This window comes from Typopeltis vanoorti, chromosome 2 (assembly GCF_054136105.1).
Source record: "Typopeltis vanoorti isolate ZY-2024b chromosome 2, IOZ_Tvanoo_1.0, whole genome shotgun sequence".
Lineage (NCBI taxonomy): Eukaryota > Metazoa > Arthropoda > Arachnida > Uropygi > Thelyphonidae > Typopeltis > Typopeltis vanoorti.
The window spans coordinates 23,243,652-23,269,558 of record NC_143550.1 but is presented as its reverse complement, the minus strand read 5'-3'; the positions used below and the strand labels follow the sequence as shown (position 1 = coordinate 23,269,558).

The 25,907-nt window shown below is 35.6% G+C and overlaps 1 protein-coding gene across 2 annotated transcripts in view; it reads right to left on the bottom strand.

Moving 5' to 3' along the window:
- The window catches only part of LOC150108873 (serine/threonine-protein kinase unc-51-like), a 400,205-nt gene that overhangs the window by 168,931 nt on the left and 205,367 nt on the right, over positions 1-25,907 (bottom strand). For both annotated transcript variants that reach the window (XM_090410511.1, XM_090410519.1), the window contains exon 16: positions 20,362-20,473. In XM_090410511.1, the coding sequence (XP_090266637.1) occupies positions 20,362-20,473 (112 nt within the window). The remainder of the gene's footprint in view (positions 1-20,361; positions 20,474-25,907) is intronic.

Genomic DNA, 25,907 nt, shown 5'->3' with positions numbered 1-25,907 from the left:
AATCTGAAGTCATTACACCCATTGATGCCACGGTGTATGGAGCCCTGAAAGTCACAAAAGTAGAGTTCTGTTACGCCCGATCGTTGACAGAAGAAATGCTCCCACATGTTTATTGTCCAAACACCTCTCCAGCCTCCTAAATGGACATATCAGAAAATAAGACACTTACATTAAGCATTCAAAGCACTTTATTGAAAAACATCTCGATCTTAAAGACAGACATTCTTGCTAGTTTGGACGTGGTATTGTTATACCCTGATAAGTTGGAAACATGACGTTTCATCTTATCATTGTATAACAGAGCGAAAACACAATAAGAAATATGATAACTTGCTTGTCTCTAGGTATTAAAATACTTCTTTGTAGATATATCAAAAATTTCAAACTAAAAGAAAACAAATAGTTATTTATATAATATTTCAACAAGGGACCACTCACTTCTTCTTCTTCTGCAGCTTCTCCCACTTAAGTCGGGTCACTGTTGATAATGAGTCTCCTCCACACCTTCCTGTCTTGGGTTGTCACCATATCCAAGATCTTCATCCTCAAGTCCTCTTCTACCAGCTCCCTCCATCTCTTTTTTGGCCGCTCACGCTTCCGCCTTCCTTGCACGTCCATCTGCATGACCCTTCTTCCCATATATTCGTCCTCCCTCCTCATCACATGACCAAACCATCTCAACCTTGTCTCCTGTATTTTCGCTCCTAAGTTCGTAACTTTCACTGTTCCCCTGACAGAGTCATTTCTCAGACGATCCTTTCTGTTCACACCGTACATCCACCTAAGCATTCTCATCTCTGCTACTTCCATCCTGCTGATGTTATTTTTCCTCAGGGCCACAGTTTCTATAGCATATGTCATAGCTGGCCTCACTACTGTCCTATAGATTTTGCCTTTCAGATTGATCGGCACCCTCTTATCGCATAACACTCCAGCCATCTCCCTCCAGTTCCTCCAACTTGCTTGTATCCTGCATCCCACTTCCTTCTCAGCTCCTCCAGCTTCTTCCACTGTTGAACCTAAGTATCTATCTAAAGTCTCTCACCTTCCTGATAACATTTCCTTCCAGCTCCAGATCTGTCTCCTGTCCGCGGCTCACTGTGCAACGCATATACTCTGCTTACTTCTGCTCAGTCTCATACCTCTCTCTTCCAGTACTTTTTTTCATCTTTCCAGTTTAGTTCTCACTTCTTCTCTTGAATCTGCACACAGCAAGATGTCATCTGCATACAACATTGTCCAAGGCGCATCTTCTCTCACCTCCTCTGTTACCACCTCCATCACAATATTAAACAGAAACGGACTTAATGCAAGTCCTTGATGAATGAAACCCTTGATGCAAGCCAACTGTTACTTGAAAACTTTCTGTCTGTCCCAGACAGGTCCGAACACTTGTCTTCACATTTCTGTACATTTCCTGCAACAACCTGACATATTTCTCCAGCACCTTCTTCTCCCTCAGACACCTCCAGACTTCTTGCCTTGGCACTCTATCGTATGCTTTCTCCAGATCAATAAATGCCAGATGTAGCTCCCTTTGTTTCTCTCAATACTTTTCCATCATCTGCTGTACCCCAAAGATAGCATCTGTTGTTGATCTACCAGGTATGAAGCCAAATTGTTCCTTTGCAATCTCCACCTTCTTCCTCAATCTACCATCAAGAACCCTTTCTAGGATTTTCATTGTGTGGGACATCAACTTTATTCCTCTGTAATTTTTACAGTCTTGTGCATCCCCTTTACCCTTGTAGATGGGGACAAGAGTACTCTCCCTCCATTCCTCGGGTATATTTTCCTGTTGGCAAACTTTCATGAACAGGTCCCACAGCAGGTCAATTCCCTCTTCCTCCAGTGCCTTCCATGCCTCCACTGGAATTCTGTCGGGGCCCACCGATTTTCCATTCTTCATCCTCTTCATGGCCTCCGTCACTTCCACTCTACTGATGTTCTGCACCATCCCCTCCGAAGGCTGCCCATCTCCTCTGTGAGTCCTTGCATTTTCCTCATTCAAAAGTCCCTCAAAATATATTTTCCACCTGTTTCTTATGTCCACATCCCTCCATAATACGCTTCCTTCAGCATCTTTGATCTGCCTTACATGTAAGATGTCCTTTGCTGCTTTATTTCTACATTTCGCTAGTTGGTAAATTTTTCTCTGTTCTTCCTTTGTTTCTAATTGATCATACAGATCTTGATATGCCATGGCCTTCGCCTGTGCCACAACTCTCTTGGCTTCTTGTTTTCTCTCTCTCTGTCCTCTTCCACTCTTGACTCATCCCACTTCTGCTTTGCCTTCCTCTTAGCTATCATTGCCACTTGTACATTATTATTCCACCACCAACCCTCCTTCTGCTCTCTAATCTTTCCAGATGTCTCACCAAGCACCTCGATTGCACAGCTCAGGATTACTTTTGAATTATGTTTCCACCAATCTTGTACACTTTCCAGTCCATCCGATATCCTCTCTAACACCCTCTCCCTAAAACGATTCCTCACACTCTCCTCTTTTAAGCGAAACCACTTAATTGTCTTCATTCCATGGCATCCAGAGGTTCTTATCTTCGATCTTATTTTAAAGTCTGCACACAGCAGTCGGTGTTGCTGTGCTACTTGATCTGTTGGAATTATTTTACAATTTGTCACAACCTTAAGATGTTTTCTTCTAGTCAAAATGTAGTCAATTTGTGAACTGTTGTTACCACTCCTAAATGTTATCAAATGTTCTTCCCTCTTGTAGAAAAATGAGTTCACAATTGCCAGATCAAACGCTACTGCAAAGTCCACAACCCTCTCCTTTCTGGTTCATCATTCCCACACCGTGGCCACCATGCACCCTTTCACAGTCTCTATCACTCACTAGTTAGTATAAATAATAGTGGAAGTGTAAACATTTAACAATTTTTTTTTTGAGCAATAAGTACTACAAGTTATAGAATGACTTGCACAAATTGTAAGGGGGATGTAAGTCCAAAAGTCAGGTAGCAGTAACGCGAGGGGAGTGGTTTCCCCCGGGCATTCGCATGCCGACAGCACACAAAAACGTAGCGGAGAAAGCTGGACGCTGTGACGTCGACCTACATGAAAGCGCTAGGTGGACATTGCAGAGTGCGAGAATTGCCGGGAACCAAGGCGAAATATAAGGGTCAAGCACCCCCCCCACACGTGGATTTTTTGTTCCTGATCTACAGTGCTGGTCTCGTGAGCGAGTGGAGGGCGGCAGCGCCTCCACTTTGGAGGGTTTCGATACAGGCATCGCCGGAACTAGAAGGTCGTATCCTCGCAGAAAGAGTATGCCCGGCTGCCCACAGAAAGCCAGATAGGAGCCCATGGATATTTCGATTAAGGAGAGACAGATTCCTGAGGACCTCTTAATGTGATGCAGTTCAAGATAGATAAGTAGACTTCATAGTATTTGCTAACTACGAATGAAAGGATTTGTACCGTGCTGTGAATCTAAGGAAGGAACATTAACGATATTATATAGAACTGAACTGTAGTGATCCTGAGAAAATTATCGTATATTTACTGTCTCCTACTATGATTGAATTATGCTATTATAATTTAAAGAGGTTATGATAACGTTCAGAATAAAGAATTGCTATTAATGACAAGATTGTAAAAGATATAGATGCTATTATATGTTTAAAGAGGTTATGATAAAGTTCAGAGTAAAGAATAGTTGTTAATGACAAGATTGTAAAGGATACAGATGCTATTTAAAGTGGTTTGATTGAAACTGAATTAGAAAAGAATTATTGAGATTGTTATGCATAATTTAGGTGTTTTAATGTTGATAAGATTTATACCAGAAGAATTAACAATGGTCAGTCTGAGTATCCTTGTGATATTGGAATGTTTTAATGTTAACCTGTCTGTCAGGAACTCTCTTAGATTGAGATTTAAGTTTACATGTACTGTATGTATATAATTATAGTTTCTAATAAACCTTGCTTTTGAATACAATTAAGTCTATCTGTGATTTTTGGAATCCGATGCACCGCTTATAAAAACTAACACGAACCTAGGAATTAGAGGGAAGAGATTTGGCCACGTCTGCAAAGGTCAAGGTTTCACCTGAATACTATCTAGAGATCACCTCTCGATTGATATTATTATTTAATCTAAAAGCGCTACGTGGTGCAGCGAAAAAATAAATTTCTTAGCATTTTACGAGAGGTTGATCTCAGATACTCTCTGATATTCTGGTATTGGCTCGACCCTAGGGCAATTCCATTGTTATACAGGGGTACCACGTGATACCTGAGAGAGTTGAAGTAGAATTTGAATAAAAGACAAAAAGAAGTAATTATATTAGAGAAGAATTAGAGGGAAGAATTACGGACACAACAGTATCTTTATTTACCAACATCCCAGTAGAAGAAGTTATCAGTATCCTATACAACCTCTTCCCTGAAGATACGGCTCACCTTTTTCATCATTGACTTAAATCTAATTATTTTAAATGAAATGAAACAATATATGAGCAACTAAATGGCTTAACTATGGGCAGTCCCCTTTCACGGCCATGTGCAGATCTGTTCATTGAAAAGCTAGAAATAGACATCCTCTCAAAATCAAATCCAAAACCTTTAGTGTGGTGGAGGTATGTAGAAGATGTCTTCATATTTTGGAGGGACATAAAACAGCTCTTTTGTACTTTTTAACCAAAATTAATTATTTTCATCAAAAAATATAATTCACTTTGGAACTGAAAAAGATAATCAACTACCATTTTTGGATACCCTAATTAAGAAACTAGCAAATGGACATATCAAATTAAGTTTACCATAAACCAACACACACCGGATGCTACCTTCATTTCAAATCAACTCACCATATTTCCCAGAAGTTCAGCATAATACATATGACATATGCTCAAAAATAGAGCCACGAACATCATCTCAGAAAAAAAAAAGAACTCTATGATGAAATTACTCATATATCAGAGACATTAATAAAAAATGGCTATTCAAGGAATTTAATCAACAAGATTCTTCATAGAACCCCCCCCCCCCACAATAACAACGACAACCTACCATCACTCAATACAGTTCATCCATAGTTATTCCTTATGCAAGTACAGTGTCTGAAAAGATTGCAAAACTTTTTAAACCTTTCAATATCAGAATTGCGTTCAAACCGTTCAAGACTGTCCATCACGTTTTAAGATCGCCAAAAGACATTAATGCTTTTTCAAACACGCTGGAGTGTACAACATCCCATGTGCTTGTGGTCTAAACTATATAGGACAGACGTCGAGAAGTCTCAAAGTCTGAAAAAAAGAACATATAGGAGATGTTAATAACAACAGAACAGACAACTCAGGTCTAGCCCATCATTTCACGATTACCTAGAAGAAGATTTCTGTTGTAGAAATTTCAAGTAAGCAGTTGTAGTCCTCTGTTCTGGAGAAAATCTTAACAGAAACCAGGGAATGATAATAGCTAACATATGGAAAACCTTAATAAGATCACTCAGTCTACCAGAATTTAATTTTGCTCAAAACTACAGAATGTACTCTCATAACAGTGACTAACACAACACACTCCATGTGTGTAATGTTACACATTCTGTTTTAATGTTTAATTTACACGATAGTATTACTCCATTTTCTCTGTACTAGCCACTTTGAGTTTTTTTTCTCTTACCGTTATAAGCCCTGAAGAAGCCGGACAGTCCCGTTGGCGAAACATGTTGGTATTAGATGTTTATAAATCATGGTCAATTAAAGATCAATATATATTTCATTTTAATTATAAAATAGTTTATCTTTTTTATCCTTTTCTAGTGCATTATTTATCCAAATTTGGAATATAGTTATTTCTGCTGCAGACAGTCCCTGTGAAATTAAGCCTAAATGAGCTAAAATGGGGATGTGGGGGTTAGAGGAACACTTTTTCTAAATTTTGGAATATAGCTGTTTCTGACTTAAGATCCTCCGGAAAAATTCAGTACAATAAAATTTAAAGTAAAGGGACAGGATCATGTCTGTGCACGAATACATCCTATGCAGGATGTATTCGTGCACGGGATGTCACTGAAGTTGTTTCTTACACTGCTAGAGGTCTCCTACAAAACTGAGATTAATAGGACAAAAATGAGGGGGAAGGGCTCCTTTCTATGTAAATACTTTTTAGATTGCCATTCAATCATTTCTGACCAAAATGAATCCAGTTTTCTCTTACATTGTTTAAGATCCCTGACAATTTCCACAACACTGAAGGGCAGGAATATAAAGGAGGGAAAATGAAGCAATGGTGAGCTGGTGGATGGACATTTTATGTTGCTACAGCCTGTAGCAACACTGCAATGTCACTAGAGGTTGTTGTTTGCAATTTAGAATAAGGTATTTTTTTATTATTTATTTATTTATTTTTTTACATTACTCCAGAAACAAGGGGTGTTAAACCAATAATACAGCAGTGTGATGTGTGACTAAGAGATCAGAGAGAAAAGAGGAATCTCATAGTGTTGCTTGAAGAGTTGAAGGTGTTTTGCATTATGGAAAACAGTACGGAGAAGACCAATCCAAAGGAGTGGTATATATATTTTCATCACTAGATGTGAGATTACTGCCTTGCTTAATAATGGCATCCTGGCCTGAAGTAGCTTGAAAAAGTTCAATGTTTGGTCTCTAGAGCAGGATTTCCAGATTATGTAAAAAAATAACTAAAAAAAAAAAGACAAAATATAAAATTAATGAAAAAAATAAATGAACAAACTTTCTTAGCCCACTCATGGTAGAAATGTACTATAGGTTTACAAAAATTTGTGGGTGGGAGCCATATAAATTTTTTTTTATATTTGACACAAATTCACATGGAGAGAAGAGGCTAGGAATAAGAAAAGTCTCATTGACAATAACATAGTCAATGAGACTTTTCTTATTCCTAGCCTCTTCTCTCCATGTGAATTTGTGCACATTTTTATGTTGGAACATGGTGTTAGTAATAACCAGTCCATGTCCTGAGCAGAAATCCAACAGATATTTGCCATTATTATTAGCTTTGCTCTTTTCTCCAAATTTTCCCAAAATATTTTTGTATGTCTCACAATCATTTCCTACTCTACTATTTAGATCCCCAACAAGGACCAACTTTTCCTTTTTCATTGTGTGAGTTGCTTTTTCTAAAGCCTCAAAAAATTCTTCCACTTCTACCTTAGTAGAACCTTCTGTGGGACCATAGGCACAAATAAGTCTCATTGTCCAGTTCCCCATTCTCATATTTGCCCACATTACTCTACTTGAGACTGACTGCCATTCAAGAAGATTAGCCTCGTATTTTGTGTTGAATACTATGGCTACTCCTTCTTTTCCTTGATTGTCATTGCCTGAATATAACATTTTGTATTTATTGCTCAGAAAGATCTCACCAGTTTTGTTCTTTTTTGTTTCAGTCACCCCTATTATGTCAATCTGGTACTTATCTAATTCCTCAGCTAGCTCCATTTCTTTGCCATTCAGGCTTCTTACGTTGATAGTACCGATCTTTAACTCTGGTGATGTTGAGTTGGGGTTTGTTTTCAGATTTGTTCCAGTAGCTGACTTTTCGCTGTTCGCCCTGGTTCCCTGGCGAAAACAACGGGGGCCTTGTTTAACCGAGCGACGCCCCAGCCAGCATGAAATTTTGTCATGTTGTACCATCATTTTTTATTTTGGTTTAACCAATAAGAATACAATTTGGTCGGCTAAATCCCAAATTGCCAGCCCATCCTCGTTTGTTCAGTATCAAAGTAGATACCCAACAGGGTGCACCACGAGAAGGTGAGGATTGGACATTAGGTCAGAAGCCCTGGTCGGTTCTCCGCATTCCTTTAAAGGCTATGTGGAGGTCTCCTCTCAGTTATACAGCTTTGACCCTTAAGCACCCCTTAACATAACATTAGTAATGTTATGTTAATGCTTGAATATAGCCAGCTTATTGTTTCTTCCTTAGAATATGGCTGAATTTTTTTTTTAGATATAAAATTTTTTATGAAATCCACATTATAACAAAGCATATGCCAATAACAGTTTATGCAATTACTTATTTTACGATTTTTCTTTTCTTGAATGGAAAGGATGTATGATAATCTCATTACACAATTGTGGTTCAAAGACTGATGTGTCTAACTATCAGTATCTCTGGAGTAAATGTAAAGATTTTAGAGAAGTAAGAAATCACATACAGAAATAGACAGACAAACAAAATACACTTTGAAAGGAACAGCAAGAGTTTATTAAAAGGAGGTCATAGCTGAGCAATTTGTTCATATTTTATAATAATGTTATGGTTGAGTTAAGTTATGGAACAAATACATCATGATACTGTTGCATAAACTAGAGAATATGGGATTGGAATATGGACTATAGGCTTGGATAAGTAGGTGGCAGATGGACAAGTATTAGAAAGCGGATAGGGAGATTTGAATCTGCCCAATTTATGGTGAGCAGTGGTGTGCCACAGCAATCAGCTGCTGGACCACTGTTGTTTAATCTATACATTAATGATACTGGAGAGGGGCTGACAGAAGATTTTCAGTTGCTTGCTGATGATGCAAAGATAGGCAGTGTAATCAGTTTGAAAATGAAATACTACTGATGTACAGCTTTTACAGGGTGATTTGAATAGGCTGGAAGTGTGAGCAAATGAAAATGGATATTAATTCAATATTAATAAGTGTAAAGTTATGAAATTTGGCATGATGCAATATCCAGCAGCAATTATATTGGTGGGAATAAGCTTGAAGTGATGTTGGATAGAAGGTTGAAATTCAAAAGTCACATAACAAAAATTGCAAATACAACTCAGGGGATAAATTCAATGTTGAAATGACCACACCTGAATTTGTGTGTGCAGATTTGGTCTCCTGGGTTGCAAAGGGATAAAGCTGTGGAAAAGCTGCAAAGAGTTATAAAGATTATATCAGTATTATGGAATGACGATTATAAGGATAGCCCAATTTCTCATCCTTTTCATTCATTCCTTTAAAAAAGGAATGAATGAAAAGGATGAGAAATTGAGCCATATAAAAATATTTTAAAAAATTTTTATATGGCTCCCACCCACAAATTTTTGGGTGGGAGCCATATAAAATTTTGGAGGCCTGAAGTGGCTTGAAAAAAGTTCCATGCAATGTTGAAAAGCACGTTTGGTCTCTAGAGAAGGGTTTCCAGACTACGTAAAAAAAAAAAAAAAAAAAATCCTTAGTCCACTCACAGTACAAATATATTCCAGGTTTACTAATAACCTTTTGTGGGCAGAATTTGTTTGTTCCAGTGTCTACAGTCCCTATTGTTGTCCAAACAAACAACAAACGGGACTGTAGACACTGGCAAGTAGGAGAAACAGGAGTAATATTATTATTATCATTAAGAGACCTCCAGGGAGTAGTCAGGAACTCATCGAGGGAGACCATACTATTCGTACCAGCTGTCATACCTGTTCTTGAATTCATTCACGCTACTTGGGCACACAACATTCAATGGAATTCCATTCCAATCATGCACTACTCTATAAGAGAAAAATCTAGTCCTAATCCCCTTCTTGACGTATTTATTCTCAACTTCCATGGATGTCTTCACGTTCTTTCCCAATCTTTCATAAAATGAAAAATTCTATCTATTGAAATTTTGTATAACTCAGAAGTTTTAAGTCTCAATCATATCACCCCTCTTTCTCCTGTTTGCTAGTGTCTGCAGTCTACAAATTCTCAATCTGTCTTCATAATCTGTATTTATTCCACAATCCTGATATCATTTTTAATACTTTCCTTTGCAATATCGCCGCTTCAGAATCACCACAGAAACCAGGAGAACAGATGTGCACACAATAGTCCAAGCGAAGCCTTATCATGGCCTTGTAAAGGGGCAAAATGACTTCCTCGTCTTTACATATCAAGGTTCATTTCAGCATTGCCATTATTATCTGAGTTGCATTTACTATATGACCTTCAACTTCCTGTCTACTAAAACTCCAAGATCCTTAGCCTCATTGCTTTCTTCAAGCATACTCCCACCAATATAATATGACATTGGATATCTAATCACACCAAAGATCATGACTTTACATTTATTAACATTGAAATGACAGTCATTTTCACAATTCCAACCCATTCAAATCATTCTGCAAGTACTGCATATCAGCAGCACTCCTGATTACCTTACATATCTTTGCATCATCAGCAAATAGCTGTATGCCACATGTTAAATCCTTCCCAATGTCATTTTATTTATTTATTTCATGTACGAACTACAGAAAATGTAAGAGCATACATATAAATGATTAAAAGCATACAATTAAAGAAATAGACATTAAAAGAATAGGGATTAAAAGCATACATTAAAAGATAAAAATGCCACTTGCATAAAATATTAAGCAAAAACATAAAATGTCAAATTTCACTCATCCAGTGACTAATATACTTTAAAGCTGTTTCATTACACTGCATTAAATCTTCTCGGGTACATATATTATTAATATCTATTAAGCAGCATTGCAGAAGTTGATCCATGGTTTGTGTTTCACCACACGAGCAGCTGTCATTGTCTGTGTAGCCCCATCTGGCCATATTCTGCTTTGATCTGCTTATTCCAGAACGGAGTCTATTCAATGTCTTCCATCTTTGCCAGTCTAGATGTAAGTCAGAAGGAAGAGATTCGTTTAAGTTCAGAGCCTCTGGAGATTGTTGTTGCCACATTTTAAGGACATGTAAATACAAAGGATGCCATTCATCATTTAGTTGTTGTTTCCACTCATATCTATTAGGTGTAGTCCTTCTGATGTGAGGAAGTGCAATACCAGACAATGAGTATAGATGGTCAATTTTTGTAAGCTTAAGATAGCTGGAGAAATTTGGAGAAAAGAGCAAAGCTAATAATAATGGCAAATATCTGTTGGATTTCTGCTCAGGATATGGACTAGTTATTATTAACACCATGTTCCAACATAAAAATTGCACAAATTCACATGGAGAGAAGAGGCTAGGAATAAGAAAAGTCTCATTGACTATGTTATTGTTGATAGTGATGTTTTCTCCCTGGTGCTGGACACCAGAGTGTACAGAGGATTTGAAATTGGAAGTGATCACAATTTAGTCTTGAGCAGGATAAAATTGAATTTCATATTGAAAAGAATAACATGTAAGAAAGTTTTAAAGCGAATAAAAGTTGAGCAGCTCTCAGATGTGAACTGTAGACTAAAATACACAAAGATTATTGAAGAAAAAATGAAAGAGTTTGAGAACAGGAATCAAATCTTGTAGATTCAGTGGCAAACTCTGAAGGAAACATTGATTGATTCTGCCAGAGAGGCATGTGGTGAGGTTGTCTGCAAGGATAAAAAAATCAGAACTCCCTGGTGGACACAGGAAGTTAAAGAGGCAGTGAAGGAAAAGAAGAAAGCATATCAAAAGTTCCTGGCAAATAAGTCAGCTTGTGCTCTTAGAGAATATAGAGACAAATGCAAGAATGCTAAACACTGTGTAAAACTAGCTAAACAAAAGTCATGGGAGGACTTTGGCAAGAATATAGAAAATAAACATCAAGAAGGTTACGAAATATTCTGGAGGTTGTTGAAGAAGCTTAGGAATGGAGGAAAGAGTGCTGTAAAAGGAGCTGGAGATGATAAAGGTGACATGAAAACGGGAGAAAAAGATATCCTTGAAGTATGGAGTAATTACTTTGAAAAACTGCTAAATGAAACAAGCAGTGATGACAGCACAGTGGTAAAAAACCCTGACCAGGCATGCAGTCAGGAATATATATCCATACTTTAAGTAGAAAAAGCCATCAAAGGGCTTGAAATGTGGAAAGGCAGCAGGAGTAGATGATATTCGACCAGAAATGCTGAAGTATGGTGGTATAAGAGTCTTACAGTGGCTGCACTGCATAGTTCAGAAAGCCTGGACAGAGGGATGAATTCCCGATGATTGGAGTAGAGCTCTCATAGTACCCATATATAAAAAGGGAAATAAAACTGAATGTGAGAATTACAGAGGTATTTCCCTATTGCGTGTTCCTGGCAAGATCTATGCAAGTATACTTGAGAAATGGTTGAGAAGAATTGTGGAAGAAAAGCTTGGTGAAGAACAAGCTGGATTCAGGCCAAATAGAGGCTGTCAGGATCAGATCTTCACTTTACGACAAATAGTCAAGAAAGCATGGGAATATAACAGAGTATTTATGTATTTAAGTTTTGTCGATTTGGAAAAGGCATATGGCAAGGTGCCAAGAGAGAAGCTATTCAATACGCTGCAGTTATATGGTGTCAATGGGGCATTATATCAAGCAATACTTAGTCTTTATTTGAGTTGTAAGTCAGCAGTTAGAATTGAAGGAAGTACAGGAAGATGGTTTAATGTTAAATCTGGTGTCAGACAAGGATGTACATTATCCCCTCTGTTATTCATTATCTATACGGATCACATTATTAAGGAAAGTGGTATTAAACATCATATCAAAATTGGAGATGTTAATGTCAGCTCTTTGGTTTATGCGGAAGATGTTATACTTCTAAATAAATCCGCTACAAGACTAAATCGAATAGCTGTTGTAATAGATATGGTATGAAGGTCAGCAATAAAAAGACAAAGACAATGAAAATAGGTTCTCCATTCAACTGTGTTGTGAATGGAGAACCTGTGGAACAAGTTAAACATTTCAGCTATTTAGGCACGATTTTTAATGAAGATGGTAAATTAAATATAGAAATAGACAACAGAATCAGCAAAGTTGGTATGGTGGGAAGTCAATTGAATAAATTCATATGGAATAAGAGAGAAATTAGTTGGAACACTAAATTAGCTGTATACAAGACAGTGGTCAAACCAGTTTTAACTTATGGATCTGATAGCTGGGTCAGAAGTAAAACACTTGACCAAAGACTAGAGACCACAGATATGAGAGTTCTGAGAAAGATTATAGGCATGAACAGATGGCATCAGTGGCAAATCATATTAAAAATGAGGATATTAGGAAAGAACTTGACATTGTCTGCATCCAGGAATGTGTTAGCAGAGCTAATCTCAGGTGGTATGGTCACTTAAACAGAATGGGCGAGGAAAGATTAGCAAAACAAGTGTTCTCTGCCAGGTTGGCAGCAAAACGACCCAGAGGAAGACCAAGATATAGGTGGATTGATACGGTACAAAGTGCCTTAGACGACAGAAATATAAAATCTGATAATGTTGGAGTCTTGACAAGTAACAGACTGATTTGGAGGAAAATTGTAGATAGGAAGTTAGTAATGATGTAATTTTTTTCATGTAGTACTATGATATCCGGTACACCCCTGGAGGGTACATGGCAGGAATTTGATGATGATGAGGTAGCCGGAAATGTGTCGACATGTTTCATTAAGAACCTTTTCAATAATTTTGACATGTGATGATCTTTCCCAAACAGGGTTAGCATACTCGGCTGTAGAAAAGCAGAGTGCCAGTGCAGAGGTGCGCAATACTTGTGGATTTGCATCCCACCGAGATGACGTTAATCGGTGCACAATATTATTACGTGTTTGAGTTTTAGCTGCTGTCTTCTCTATGTGTCGCCGGCCTAGCTGACCGAGTGGTTAGAGTATCCGCTCTCCAGCCAAAAGGTTGCAGGTTCGAATCCTGCTGTGGGCATGGATGTTTGTGATTGTGTGTGAAAATACTGATGGTGGTGGTTGGCGGTAGATGGCGTTGGTGTAGATGATGAATGTAGTTGGTGGTGACGGAGAGTTGTGCAGTAGGTGTCCTCCTCGATGAGTCTTTGGACTACCTGGAGGTGCTGTGTAATAATAACAATAATATTTTAAGGTCCTATCTAGTGTAACAATTTGGTCAATCATCCAAGTTAGATTTGGATAATTGACCAATTTCACACCATTCAATTCTATATTCAACTCTCTCCTCGCCTCCCTACTATTGAGATGGAAAAGACACATTTGGGTTTTAGCGGGATTTACCTTCAGTTGGTTTTCCTTATAGTAAACTGTAAGGGTTTCTAGCTCTTGTGTGAGCTGTTTCTCAATATCATCAAAGGATTTTGCTTGATAAGCTATTGCCTGTCAACTGCATATAAGAAGGTTCTTGAGTGTCGGTTTATAGGTTGATCATAAGTATATATATTGAAGAGGAGGGGAGATAGCACATTTCCCAGAGGTAGATCATTTTTCTGAATACGCCATCTGCTTGTTTTTCCTTGAAAATCAACAAAGAATCTCCTGCTGAACAGCAGCGACCTAAATATCTCCACAAACCAATAGCTGTTTGTCATGCTGTAAATTTTGACTATACGTTTTCTAAGATTTAGTGTGCCATATGCTGCTGTCAAATCTATAAATGCAGCTCCTGTTGCTACCTCCCCCCACCTTTCAAAGCCGTTCTCAATAAACTGTGTTAAGTTTAATACTTGTCCAGTGCATGATCTTCCTGGTCTAAATCCTGCCTGCTCTTTTATCAGCACTTTCTCTATTTCTGAACCTAGTCTGTTCAAGATTAACCTCTCATTCAGCTTCAGTATTTGCATAGCAGAGCTATAGACCTGTAGCTCTTTGGATCCTCAGCAGGTTTACCCGGTTAAAAACAAAAATAAATTTTACTTTAATATAAAAAGAAATATTACTACATGACAAAGATAATTTGGAGATATGCTTTTAACTATATAATTAGGATAAATGTAGATTTATTTTACTTTTTTATCCGTCTTGCTTTAGCCGCTACAAAATTTTTAATAATAATCTTTAATGTCTAATAAATCCATAATATTATTTTCAATTGATATAATTGATAAATCCATTAGACGCTCTGCAGACATTGTTGACTGCAAATAATTTTTTATTAGTTTCAGTTTTGAAAAACTTCTTTCCCCTGATGATATTTCCCATATATTTGTAATGTTAAATAAATAAGTTTTACAATCGCAGTATTCGGAAATGTGTCGGTTAATTTATTTTCGTATATATAATTTAAAACATCCTGAGGAGCCGACTCTTTTTTAATAAAACATTGCAAAGTTTTTAATTCCTTAAATAAAGTCATGTCATCAATATCGTGACTGTCGCTCAGTTTTAAGTGCAATTCTTTACAATGTTTCATTAAATCTTAATCGCTCCAATCTTTTAATTTGCTAATGTCGCTTATAACTTTAAAATCCTTGCTATGTTGTTTTAAGAGTATGAATCTTTCCGTGACTAAAGTTATTGTTGTGTCTAAAATCGCAAAGAAAAAATTTATTTTAAAATTTTGTTTAGGGTCATGCATTGTCTCATCTGATGTTTCATAACCAAACATTTTTGTTTTTGTTATTTTGCGAATGTCTCGAAAAATAGGAATATCAAGATCGATTGCAACTTCTTTTGCAGTTGTAATAATATTTTCAAAATATTGGTCAGTTCGGCGAGTATTTAATTCTTGTATAACATAATCAAGATTTTCTGTAATTTTTCCTATATCAAATGTCGGATTCTGCATTATTTTGCTTGCAACATTTATGAGACTTAAGATTTTGTATCAAACATGAACAGAACAAATAAATCTTTGAAATTAATTTGTCTGCCTAAACTCTAGAATCGATATCTTTAGCTTCATCTTCCATAATATCAAAAAGAGCCTGGTAAATTTCCTTAATATTATTTTTAAGTGGCTTTATTGCTTCTACTCTACTTTCCCACCTAGTAGCAAAAAGTGGTTTTAAATTTAAAACACGAATGTTTTTTTAATATAGCCCAACACTTCACAGATATTGAAAAATAATCATATAATTCCTGTATTACTTCCCAAAAATTACAGTTTCACAGGATTTCTTAGCTGCATCATTAACTACCAAATTTAATGAATGAGCAGCTGTTGGATTCTGATTATGTAGAGATTAAAGTAATTATTATTTACTTCAGAATCCAACATGATCTTCCATCACAAAGGCTAGACTTGTAATTATTATTTAATGTAAACAACTTATTTTACAATTTAATATTCATATAACTACTTTAATTTTATCTAATATCTAATATTTAATTAATTATTCAAAGAGATATGTATTAATAATGAAAAGACTGTATTAAATATTATTAATCTATTTTAATTATTACTATGTTAATATTATAAGAACTTGTATTTGATAATTTAACTGCGCATTAACTGAAATGTAAATATTCTTATTTTGTTCCTGTTTGTAGAAGTTTAGCGTTATGCAATACCTCAATTTTATTATATTTTGTTTGGTTGTCATGGAAATGTATGTAAGTGAGCGAGCACGTTTTTGGAACACCGCATGAGAGGGTTTATTAAAAAGAGTTTTAGAAAGAAATCACGTGAACAATTTAGGCAGGAAGAACGGATATAAAAAGTGAGGAACGCTGGAAAAGGGAGGAGCATTAGAGATTTATTAGAGAGAGATTGGCATTTAGGTTGGAATCGGAGCATTCGGGAATCACAGTGCGATAATAGCGAGTCGGCAAGTCACTCAAGCAGCTAAATAAAGTCTACTAGTCGAGAGGCGGTTAGCTAATAAGTTGTAGAATAACAATTATAGCTACGGAAAACAGCTGAGTGACTACTAAATAGACTAGTAATACTTGAGTTGAGATTTCATTTCAGGACCGACCTTTCAAGGACACATGGAAACTTGAAGCATAGCAGGAAGTAACTAGAGAATAATTAGAGGCAAGAAAGTTGAGTTTAATGATAGCGGTGTTAAGAATTATGGTATCTAAAGGATTAAATTGATGTCGAAGGAGTAGGTAACTGTGCATATTAAACTTCAAGTTAAGGAATTATTGTGTGTTACCTTAGTACAAGAGTTGTTAGTAGAACACTGAATTAGTTAAGTGATGTCAAATGTAGTGCAAGTGGTTTGATCTATGCAAGAACGTTTGATTGTGTGTATTGTGACCGTTAATTAATCCAGTTATTTCTAAGAAGATTTTTTTTTAAATGAGTGCCGTTAATTGATTAAAGTGTATACAGTTACAAAAAGTGTTCGCACATAAAGTATATGAAGAAGGAAAATTGTCGGTAAGAATATTCCAACCATTAATATTCCTATGCAGAGATATGAGTGTGTTTCTTCCTAGAATATCCCTATACTAACAGTAACTGTTGCGGAGGTTAGCTGAAGCGTAGATTTAAAAGTGTAAGCTTGTGAAAAAGTATTGCCACCAATAAATATTTTATGAATGGTGCAGTAAAAGAGATTCAGGGAAAATACAACATTAGATTAACAAAACAAACATTTAATTTTATAATCACAAATTATACACTTAAGATCAAAATACTAAATAAATTATTATAAACACTTCAGTCTTTCTGATAATACTGTCATACAAATTCAGACAATGGTAAATCTATTATCTCTAATACAGTCTTCACACAGTTCACTTAACACTTAATAAAGCTTAATGTCATAAAATTCCTTAGTGATCATTCACATTAACATCTCATAGTTTTTTTTTTTTTTTAGTTTCAAATACAATTTATTGGTGGCAATACTTTTTCACAAGCTTACACTTTTAAATCTACGCTTCAGCTAACCTCCGCAACAGTTACTGTTAGTATAGGGATATTCTAGGAAGAAACACACTCATATCTCTGCATAGGAATATTAATGGTTGGAATATTCTTACCGACAATTTTCCTTCTTCATATACTTATGTGCGAACACTTTTTGTAACTGTATACACTTTAATCAATTAATGGCACTCATTTAAAAAAAAATCTTCTTAGAAATAACTGGATTAATTAACAGTCACAATACACACAATCAAATGTTCTTGCATAGATCAAACCGCTTGCACCACATTTGACATCACTTAACTAATTCAGTGTTTTACTAACAACTCTTGTACTAAGGTAACACACAATAATTCCTTAACTTGAAGTTTAATATGCACAGTTACCTACTCCTTCGACATCAATTTAATCCTTTAGATACCATAATTCTTAACACCGCTATCATTAAACTCAACTTTGTTGCCTCTAATTATTCTCTAGTTACTTCCTGCTATGCTTCAAGTTTCCGTGTGTCCTTGAAAGGTCGGTCCTGAAATGAAATCTCAACTCAAGTATTGCTAGTCTATTTAGTAGTCACTCAGCTGTTTTCCGTAGCTATAATTGTTATTCTACAACTTATTAGCTAACCGCCTCTCGACTAGTAGACTTTATTTAGCTGCTTGAGTGACTTGCTGACTCACTATTATTGCACTGTGATTCCCGAATGCTCCTCCCTTTTCCAGCGTTCCTCACTTTTTATATCCGTTCTTCCCCCCTAAATTGTTCACGTGATTTCTTTCTAAAACTCTTTTTAATAAACCTTCTCACGTGGTGTTCCAAAAACGTGCTCGCTCACTTACATATGTTTCCATGACAACCAAACAAAATATAATAAAATTGAGGTATTGCATAACGCTAAACTTCTACAAACAGGAACAAAATAAGAATATTTACATTTCAATTAATGCGCAGTTAAATTATCAAATACAAGTTCTTATAATATTAACATAGTAATAATTAAAATAGATTAATAATATTTAATACAGTCTTTTCATTATTAATACATATCTCTTTGAATAATTAATTAAATATTAGATAAAATCAAAGTAGTTATATGAATATTAAATTGTAAAATAAGTTGTTTACATTAAATAATAATTACAAGTCTAGCCTTTGTGATGGAAGATCATGTTGGATTCTGAAGTAAATAATAATTACTTTAATCTCTACATAATCAGAATCCAACACAGCATATGGAATAAAAAAATGTCCTTGAAAAAAGCCATAAAATTTGCAAAGCAATGTCACTGTTTCAGTCACAATCGCACATCCACAAAGGGCAAAGCACAGCATAAGAATGAATTCACGGTCTGTCTTAAACTAATAATTTCCACTAAAAATATAATAAATAATCGAGAATATTTATACAATTTTCGCTGAGTCGATGCTTACTCTGTGGAATAAAAACTGTGGTAATATTGATAATGTTTCACTTCAAACAAATTCCAATAAAACTGGTGATGTACTAAGTTAAAAATATTGTTAGATTATTAAGAATTCATAATAATTTGACTGATTTTAAATTTCATTTTTATTGCATTAACTATAATTTGTAATTGTGTAATTTATATAGTACGATATAATTTGAGAATAAGAAAATATATATGTGTGTTTTTTATTATTTCCCATGATGAAATGGCATCCCTCATCTTTAAGCGCCCTTGTGCAGGGCACAATCTGTACAACTGCACGGCACGGCCCTGACTGGATGCCATAAAAAGGTTTGGAGAAATCTATGCTATTACTCTTGAAATTTCCAGGGCTTTTGATCATGTTTGGTATCAAGGCCTGTTTTGTAAACTGCCTTCCTTCAGTCTACCTACCCTTTGTAACTAGATAGTCAGCTTTTTCTCTGGTCATTGACTGTCATAGTGGACAGCAGCCTCTTTTTGAGCTTTGCCACCAATGTAGAATGCTTCAGGACTCCATTCTATCACCTACACTCTTTCTCTTATACATAAATGACCTACCCTCAATCACTACAAATCTTATCCATAGCTTTGATGACAGCACTCACCATTCATCCTACTTCTTAGAGAAATCATATTACTTCTGAGAGTACTGAAGTCAAGGTAATGGGACAATAGTTTACTGGTTGAGTTTTATCAACCTTTTTATGGACATGATAGAATCAAAGTTGCTTCTATGCTTTTGGGTGGATGCCAGATGAGCATGACAGCTTGCATAGGCAAAAGAAAGGAAGTATTATTTCTGGGGGTACAAGATTTTAATACCACCTGGAGGAATGCCATCTGAAACAGGGGACTATCTAAATTAAGGATTTTTTTTCAATTATGATAAAGTGGGAAGCATTTTTTTTTTTGGTTGTCGCATTTAGGTTATGTCACATGGTAGCATCTGTATGTATGAGAGAGACAGGGCAGATGTAATAACAAACTTAAGCAGGGAAAGATGGCTCGACTGGTGTTTTAGAAAGATGCAAAACTTACAAAGTCTATATTGGATTTGATGATTTTTTTTTAAAAAAAAAGGGGTTTGCATGAGGTAACATAAACTACATGAGAAGCTGGGTTTTTGAGTTGAACCACTGAAGATATACTGAATTGTTATCTTGGGCTGCTTTGGTACATTTATCATATATGTCACAATCATTCAAAGTCATGAGCCTGAGCAAAATATTGTTTTGCTTAAGGATGCAATATTAACAACTATGTTTATCAAAGCAGATAACAGTAATCATTTTTTAATAAAAAAAAATTAGGATAAATTATAATGGTCAGTAACAATACATAAAGCAAAGTTATAACTAAGTTATTTCCTCTGTTACTTTGCAAGTGATAATTTTTCTTTAATAAATGTATAATCAATAATCATTAGAATAAAATTTACCTGTAGGTGGAGACAATGAACTGATATCTGTTATCATTTTAGTGTTCTCACTAACTTGAGAGCTTACAGAATCTCTACAGACTGGAATTGGATCTGAACGAGGTATGAGAGGCTAGTAAAAATAAGCAACTATTAATATGTGTGCATGCTGACCTCAGGATATTTCCAACAATTACAATAAATTATATTAACATCCAGTACTTCATATAAATATATATATATATCAACATTAGACTGAGAATTAACATTCCAAGAAAGTCATTATAATCACCAATTTCAAGAGTAACTCCACTGCACATGTCATTAGTAAAGTTAAATTGCATGCTTCACTAACACAGTCAAAAATGAAGTCAGATCTTAATATAAAGTTGTAGTTATTATTTTAAGAAAAATTAAAACTGTTTGTCAATTTCCCCTCCAAAGTTATAAATATTAAGTCTCATGAAAATAAGTTCACATACTAGCCCCTGAATTAGAAACCTATATGCAGCTGTATATGCAAAATACTTGGTCACGTGCATCACAATGTGTTCTAGGCAACTATTTAAGAATGCTGCTGGTCAGTAATTGTTAATAATCTTGATCATAATGGAAAAAATAGAGGATCTTTCAGAGTTCAATAAAGGCCAAGGGTAACTTATGGGTACCTTTATGCCTGAAGCCATGATTTTGAAAACAGCAGAGCTGACTGGTTTCTCAAAAGGTGAGATATCCCAGGTGTTTAATCAGTGGAAAAATAATCCAAATTGCTTGTCTGAGAGGCATAGCTGTGGCCTTAATACAGTTTGTCAGGAACGTGATCAGCATTGTCTGAGAAGGCTTGTACAGACAAACTGAACTTTCCTACTTGAATACTGCTAATGCATGTGGTTTTCAAATTATTAGTGTGTGGTGGTGGTGGGGGGGTACTTATTTTTATCATTCCTAAGTTCATCAGTTACATATTCCAACAATTAAGAATGCCACTAAATGAGTGTTTATAAACAAATAGCATATTTTCATAAAAATACAAGCTACTGATATAACATGAACAAAAATTTCCATCAGCAGCTTTTTTTAAAAAAATTCCATCCCACAAACAAGGAGGCTACAGAGCCTATTGATATGCATTTTGAATAAATGGAGGTTGTAGTCCCTGTGAAACAATTAAGGTGAAAGGCTGTTCCAGAAAACAGACAACTGCAAATGGATGCTGACTAGTCGCTGCTTGAGGCAAAGGCATAATGGAAAGTGGAGGGACCTACAGAAATGGTAGAAACAGATCATTTGTAAGTTAGCAGTTGATATGAGTTGGGGGGGGGGGGGAGTGAGATAGATAGAGAGAGGGGCAGGGGATCTTCAGTTAGAAGAATCACCCTCTTCTGAACAGATCAACAATGTTCAGAACTGTTACAAGTACATCATCCAAAACATGAGAATGGTATTCTAAGTTTGCATGGATTTAGAATTCATACAGAATTCTGTATGAATTCTAATGTTGTAAGTGAAAAAAGATGCCAAGTATTTTGAAGGCAAGAAAGCTTTGTAAGTGATGTTCTTGTGCCAAGAAAGATGAAAAACAATTGGCAGTCCAGAGAGATAAACAGTCATCCCTTGACTTGCGTCCATTCGAGTTACATCCTTTCAAAGATATGTCCGTGATATCATAACGGAATAAATAACATTTTCAACTATACTTTCGAACAAGACGCATGAGAGCGTAAAGTTAAAAGGTTCCTATTTAGCAACAATGGATCATGTGCATTCAGCGGCAAACTCCCTCGGCAGTCGACACGTCTTCAACAGTTCCTCTGTTGATTTTGTGTTTGAGAAATAGGTTATTTGTGTATTTATCGTTAAATATTTCGTGATATTTTGTACAACATAGCCCCTATATGCCCAATAAAAAAAAACCTAATGAAGATTTTAAAAATTTTCGATCTATACATTTTTTATGGCTAACTATTTTAAAAAATCACTTACCAGGATGAAATAATTTAGTTACCAATTTGAAACATTTTACAAAGTTATTTTTTAATGGCATATTTCCATGTACTATGTTCCAAATTCACCGCCAAAATTTATGTCGTCTGCTTTACATAGCATTTTGCTGATCATATCTTGTGCAATTACTGTATTTTCCTCACTTTTTTTTATTTTAAATTATTTTCCTAACCTTTAATCATGAGTAAAAGAATTATGAGCAAATAATAGAAGTGTTAAAATGATACAAAAAGTAATCTGATTGGAAGAAAAACTAGAAATAATAAAGAAAAATGAACAAGGCAAATCCAGAGCAGAGATAGGACAAGAACACAAAAATGGGTGAATCAACTGCTGAATACAAAGAGAAAGGTAAGGCTATTTCAAGTTCGTCATACATGCACTCGAAATCAAAGTATTATAATGATTGAATTAGAGAGACTTCTTTTTACATGGATTGAAGAGTGTAACCAAAAACGAAGCCTGCTAAACACTGGCCTTATTAAATCAAAAGCATTGTCTCTTTGTAACCTAGAAAGAAAGGGCTATCAATGATGGAAAAGAAGAATTCCACGTTAGTGCGGGTGATTTAAGTGTTTCAAAAAGAGAAATAGCCTACATGATATTCTAATGGCAGGTGAAGCTGCAAGTGCAGATAAGGAGATATCCAGAGATTTTGAAGAAAATTGTGTAAGAAGTGGACTACTGCGATCAACAAATATTTAATGTCGATGAAACTGGCCTTTTTTTTGGAAGCGAATGCCTTCCAAGACTTTTCTAAACAAATCAGAGAAATCTCAGGCTGGTTATAAAGTCGCAAAGGTGAATGAAATTACTGCTAGCAATATGTGAGCCGTTTGGAAGCACATTCTTCTACATTGTGCAAATGATTTTAAAGGCTTTTCAAATGAATCTAAGTTAATTAAATCTCATTCTGAGAAGTTGAGTGATTCCAACCTGCTAATTTTAGATGTACAGCAGGAAGATCCTGAAGAATATGAAGAAAATTTAATCACTGACAAGCCATTTCACAGAAACAATTTGAAAATAGTTTTCGTACAATCGAAGTTTTTAAGCAGCGATGCTTAGAGACTGACCCTGGTGAAGAGAGAACCCGTAAAATTTGCAGGAAAGGCAATAGGGTCATACCTCAGTTATATGAAAAAAATAAACAGAATGCCTGCAAAATTACTTTAGCTCAATTCTTTGTTTAAGAAGCAGAATAATAAATTTATATTCTGGATATGTTTTATTGTCTTTCAGCTTCATGGTTTTCCTTTAACTAGGCCCTGAGACATACCCTAATTCTTTTATAAAAAAATTAAGGGTCAAAAAAGAAATCTGAGGAATGAATTATGCATTTTCCCATAGGTAATTATTTTCGATTAGTGCATTTTCGATTAATGCGCCTATTTTAAAGAACACATCAGGTGCATTAATCGAGGGACTGCTGTAAGCTGAAATGTTTGTGATATGGCACACTGAGAATACACAAGCCTTCAAAAACATTAGGAAGCATATTCTTTCAGTTCATTATCGAAACAATAAGAAGTCATGAATGACTCAAAAATTGCTTGAGGATGTTGAAAACAACTGTTATGTGAATGAAATGGAAAGCTATTGTGTGAACAAAAATGTAGAATTTAATTACTAATTATATGAAGAGACAAAGGCTTCAATTCAGCGACATGAACTTATTTAAGTTAAGGGATAACTTAAATGAGTAGAATTTAAAATTTTCTTAATTGTAGATAATGCTCCAGGTCCTCCACCTTACATCAGTGATCTTCACCCCATGATCAAGGTCATGTTTCTCCCTCCAAACACTACTTCATTGATCCAACCGATGCATCAGGGAGGTTCTTTCACTGTTTAAGGCTTATTATCATGGAGAACTTTTTAATAGAAAAATATGCTGTGGTTTGAAACGAAGTTATGTTGTACCATCATTTTTTATTTTCATATCCTGTATACCCCTTGAGGGTACATGGCAGGAATTTGATGATGATGATGATGAAACGAAGTTACCTCTTAATGTATGAGTGGCATATGGAAAAAGACATTAAAAAGGTTTGTGCACAATTTTGGAAGTTTTGAAAAAAATGAAGACCTTAGTAAATTGAGTGAAGAAATAGTAGGCCTAGAAAACAATCTGAATCTCGAAGTGAATGATGAACTACTAGTTCAACTCATAGAAAGTGTCCCCAAAGTGTTGACCAACGAAGAACTGGAGGAACAACATGTTGCAGAAGAGGAAGAACAAGAAAATGAAGAGGAGGAAAAGAGAAACAAGAAGAGGTAGTTAAACAATTTACAGTGAAGGATCTTGTTCTCTACAGTTAGCGATGTTCTCAAAAATGGCTGAAGACATGGGACCCCAATGTTGACCGCTATTTATTAGTAGAAAGCAAAGTACATGATGCGTTTTCTTGATATAAACAAATTTATGATGAAAAGAAGAAGAGGAATAAGCAAAGCACATTAGACATTTTTATCAAAAAACAAAGGTAACACTAGAAAAGCCGCAGGTTGGTCCTTCACATAGGGAAGGTAATGAAGATGTGATTTCGGTGATTATTCTCCAGTTGTACAGTAACGCACAGTACAGTTTTATAATAAGGTTGTTCAAAAGTTAAAACAACAGTATACTTTTTGCAGTTAAGTCCCTAACCCAGGGGTTCACAACCTGGGGTATCCATACCCCCAGGGAATACGGGAAGCTTGTCCAGGGGATACGGTGAATAGCAAGTAAATAAGTATATCATGCTATTAATGTATTCCAAAAATAGTTATGTTATCAACATTTCTGGACTAGTCCATGTTGGTACTGTTTGTCAGCTACACCAGCAACATTTCAGGTCTCTTTTCGGACATGGACACAGTGAGGTTGCATAGATTTTTTCTCACTGCAGGGTCCGATAACTCAAAATGCTCGGTTAAGATTCAAGATAGCTAGTGAAATTGCCAGATCGGTGTTCCCTCGAAGCTCGCCTCTGCGGCAGCATCTGCACTTCCTGTGCATGACGTACTGTATGGTACACACTCCAAACTGCTTCATTTCGACATGCTCACAGTATACACGTTTTAGCGATAAACATAGGTTGGCTAAATTACTTTTGCCGACTTCATTTTTGCTGACTAAATTTTAATTTACTCATAAGTAACTTATCGTTTATTTTTAGTCTATTCTAAAAATGAAAGGATAGATCAAGATTTAAATACATTAAAATATTATTTATTTTTTAGCTTATTTTTAAAATGAAAGGTTAGATCAGGATTTATATACAAAAAATATTATTTTTGCAGACCAAAGGAATGACCACGCCAAAGAAACGTTGTTACCAAGATTCATATGTGCAATATGGTTTTACTTTTGTGCTTGACAAAGAAGGTGTGCAAAGATATTCAGCAACGGCAGTATGAAGCCATCAAAATTGAGAGAGCATCTTCAGAATGTTCATCCTGAACATTCTAACGAGTCAGAGTCCTCATTTAGAATAAAACATGCATGATTTAGTAAGAATATCACACTTCATGACCATGGATTTATTATCCTGAAGAAGCCAGCACTGGAGGCCAGTTAT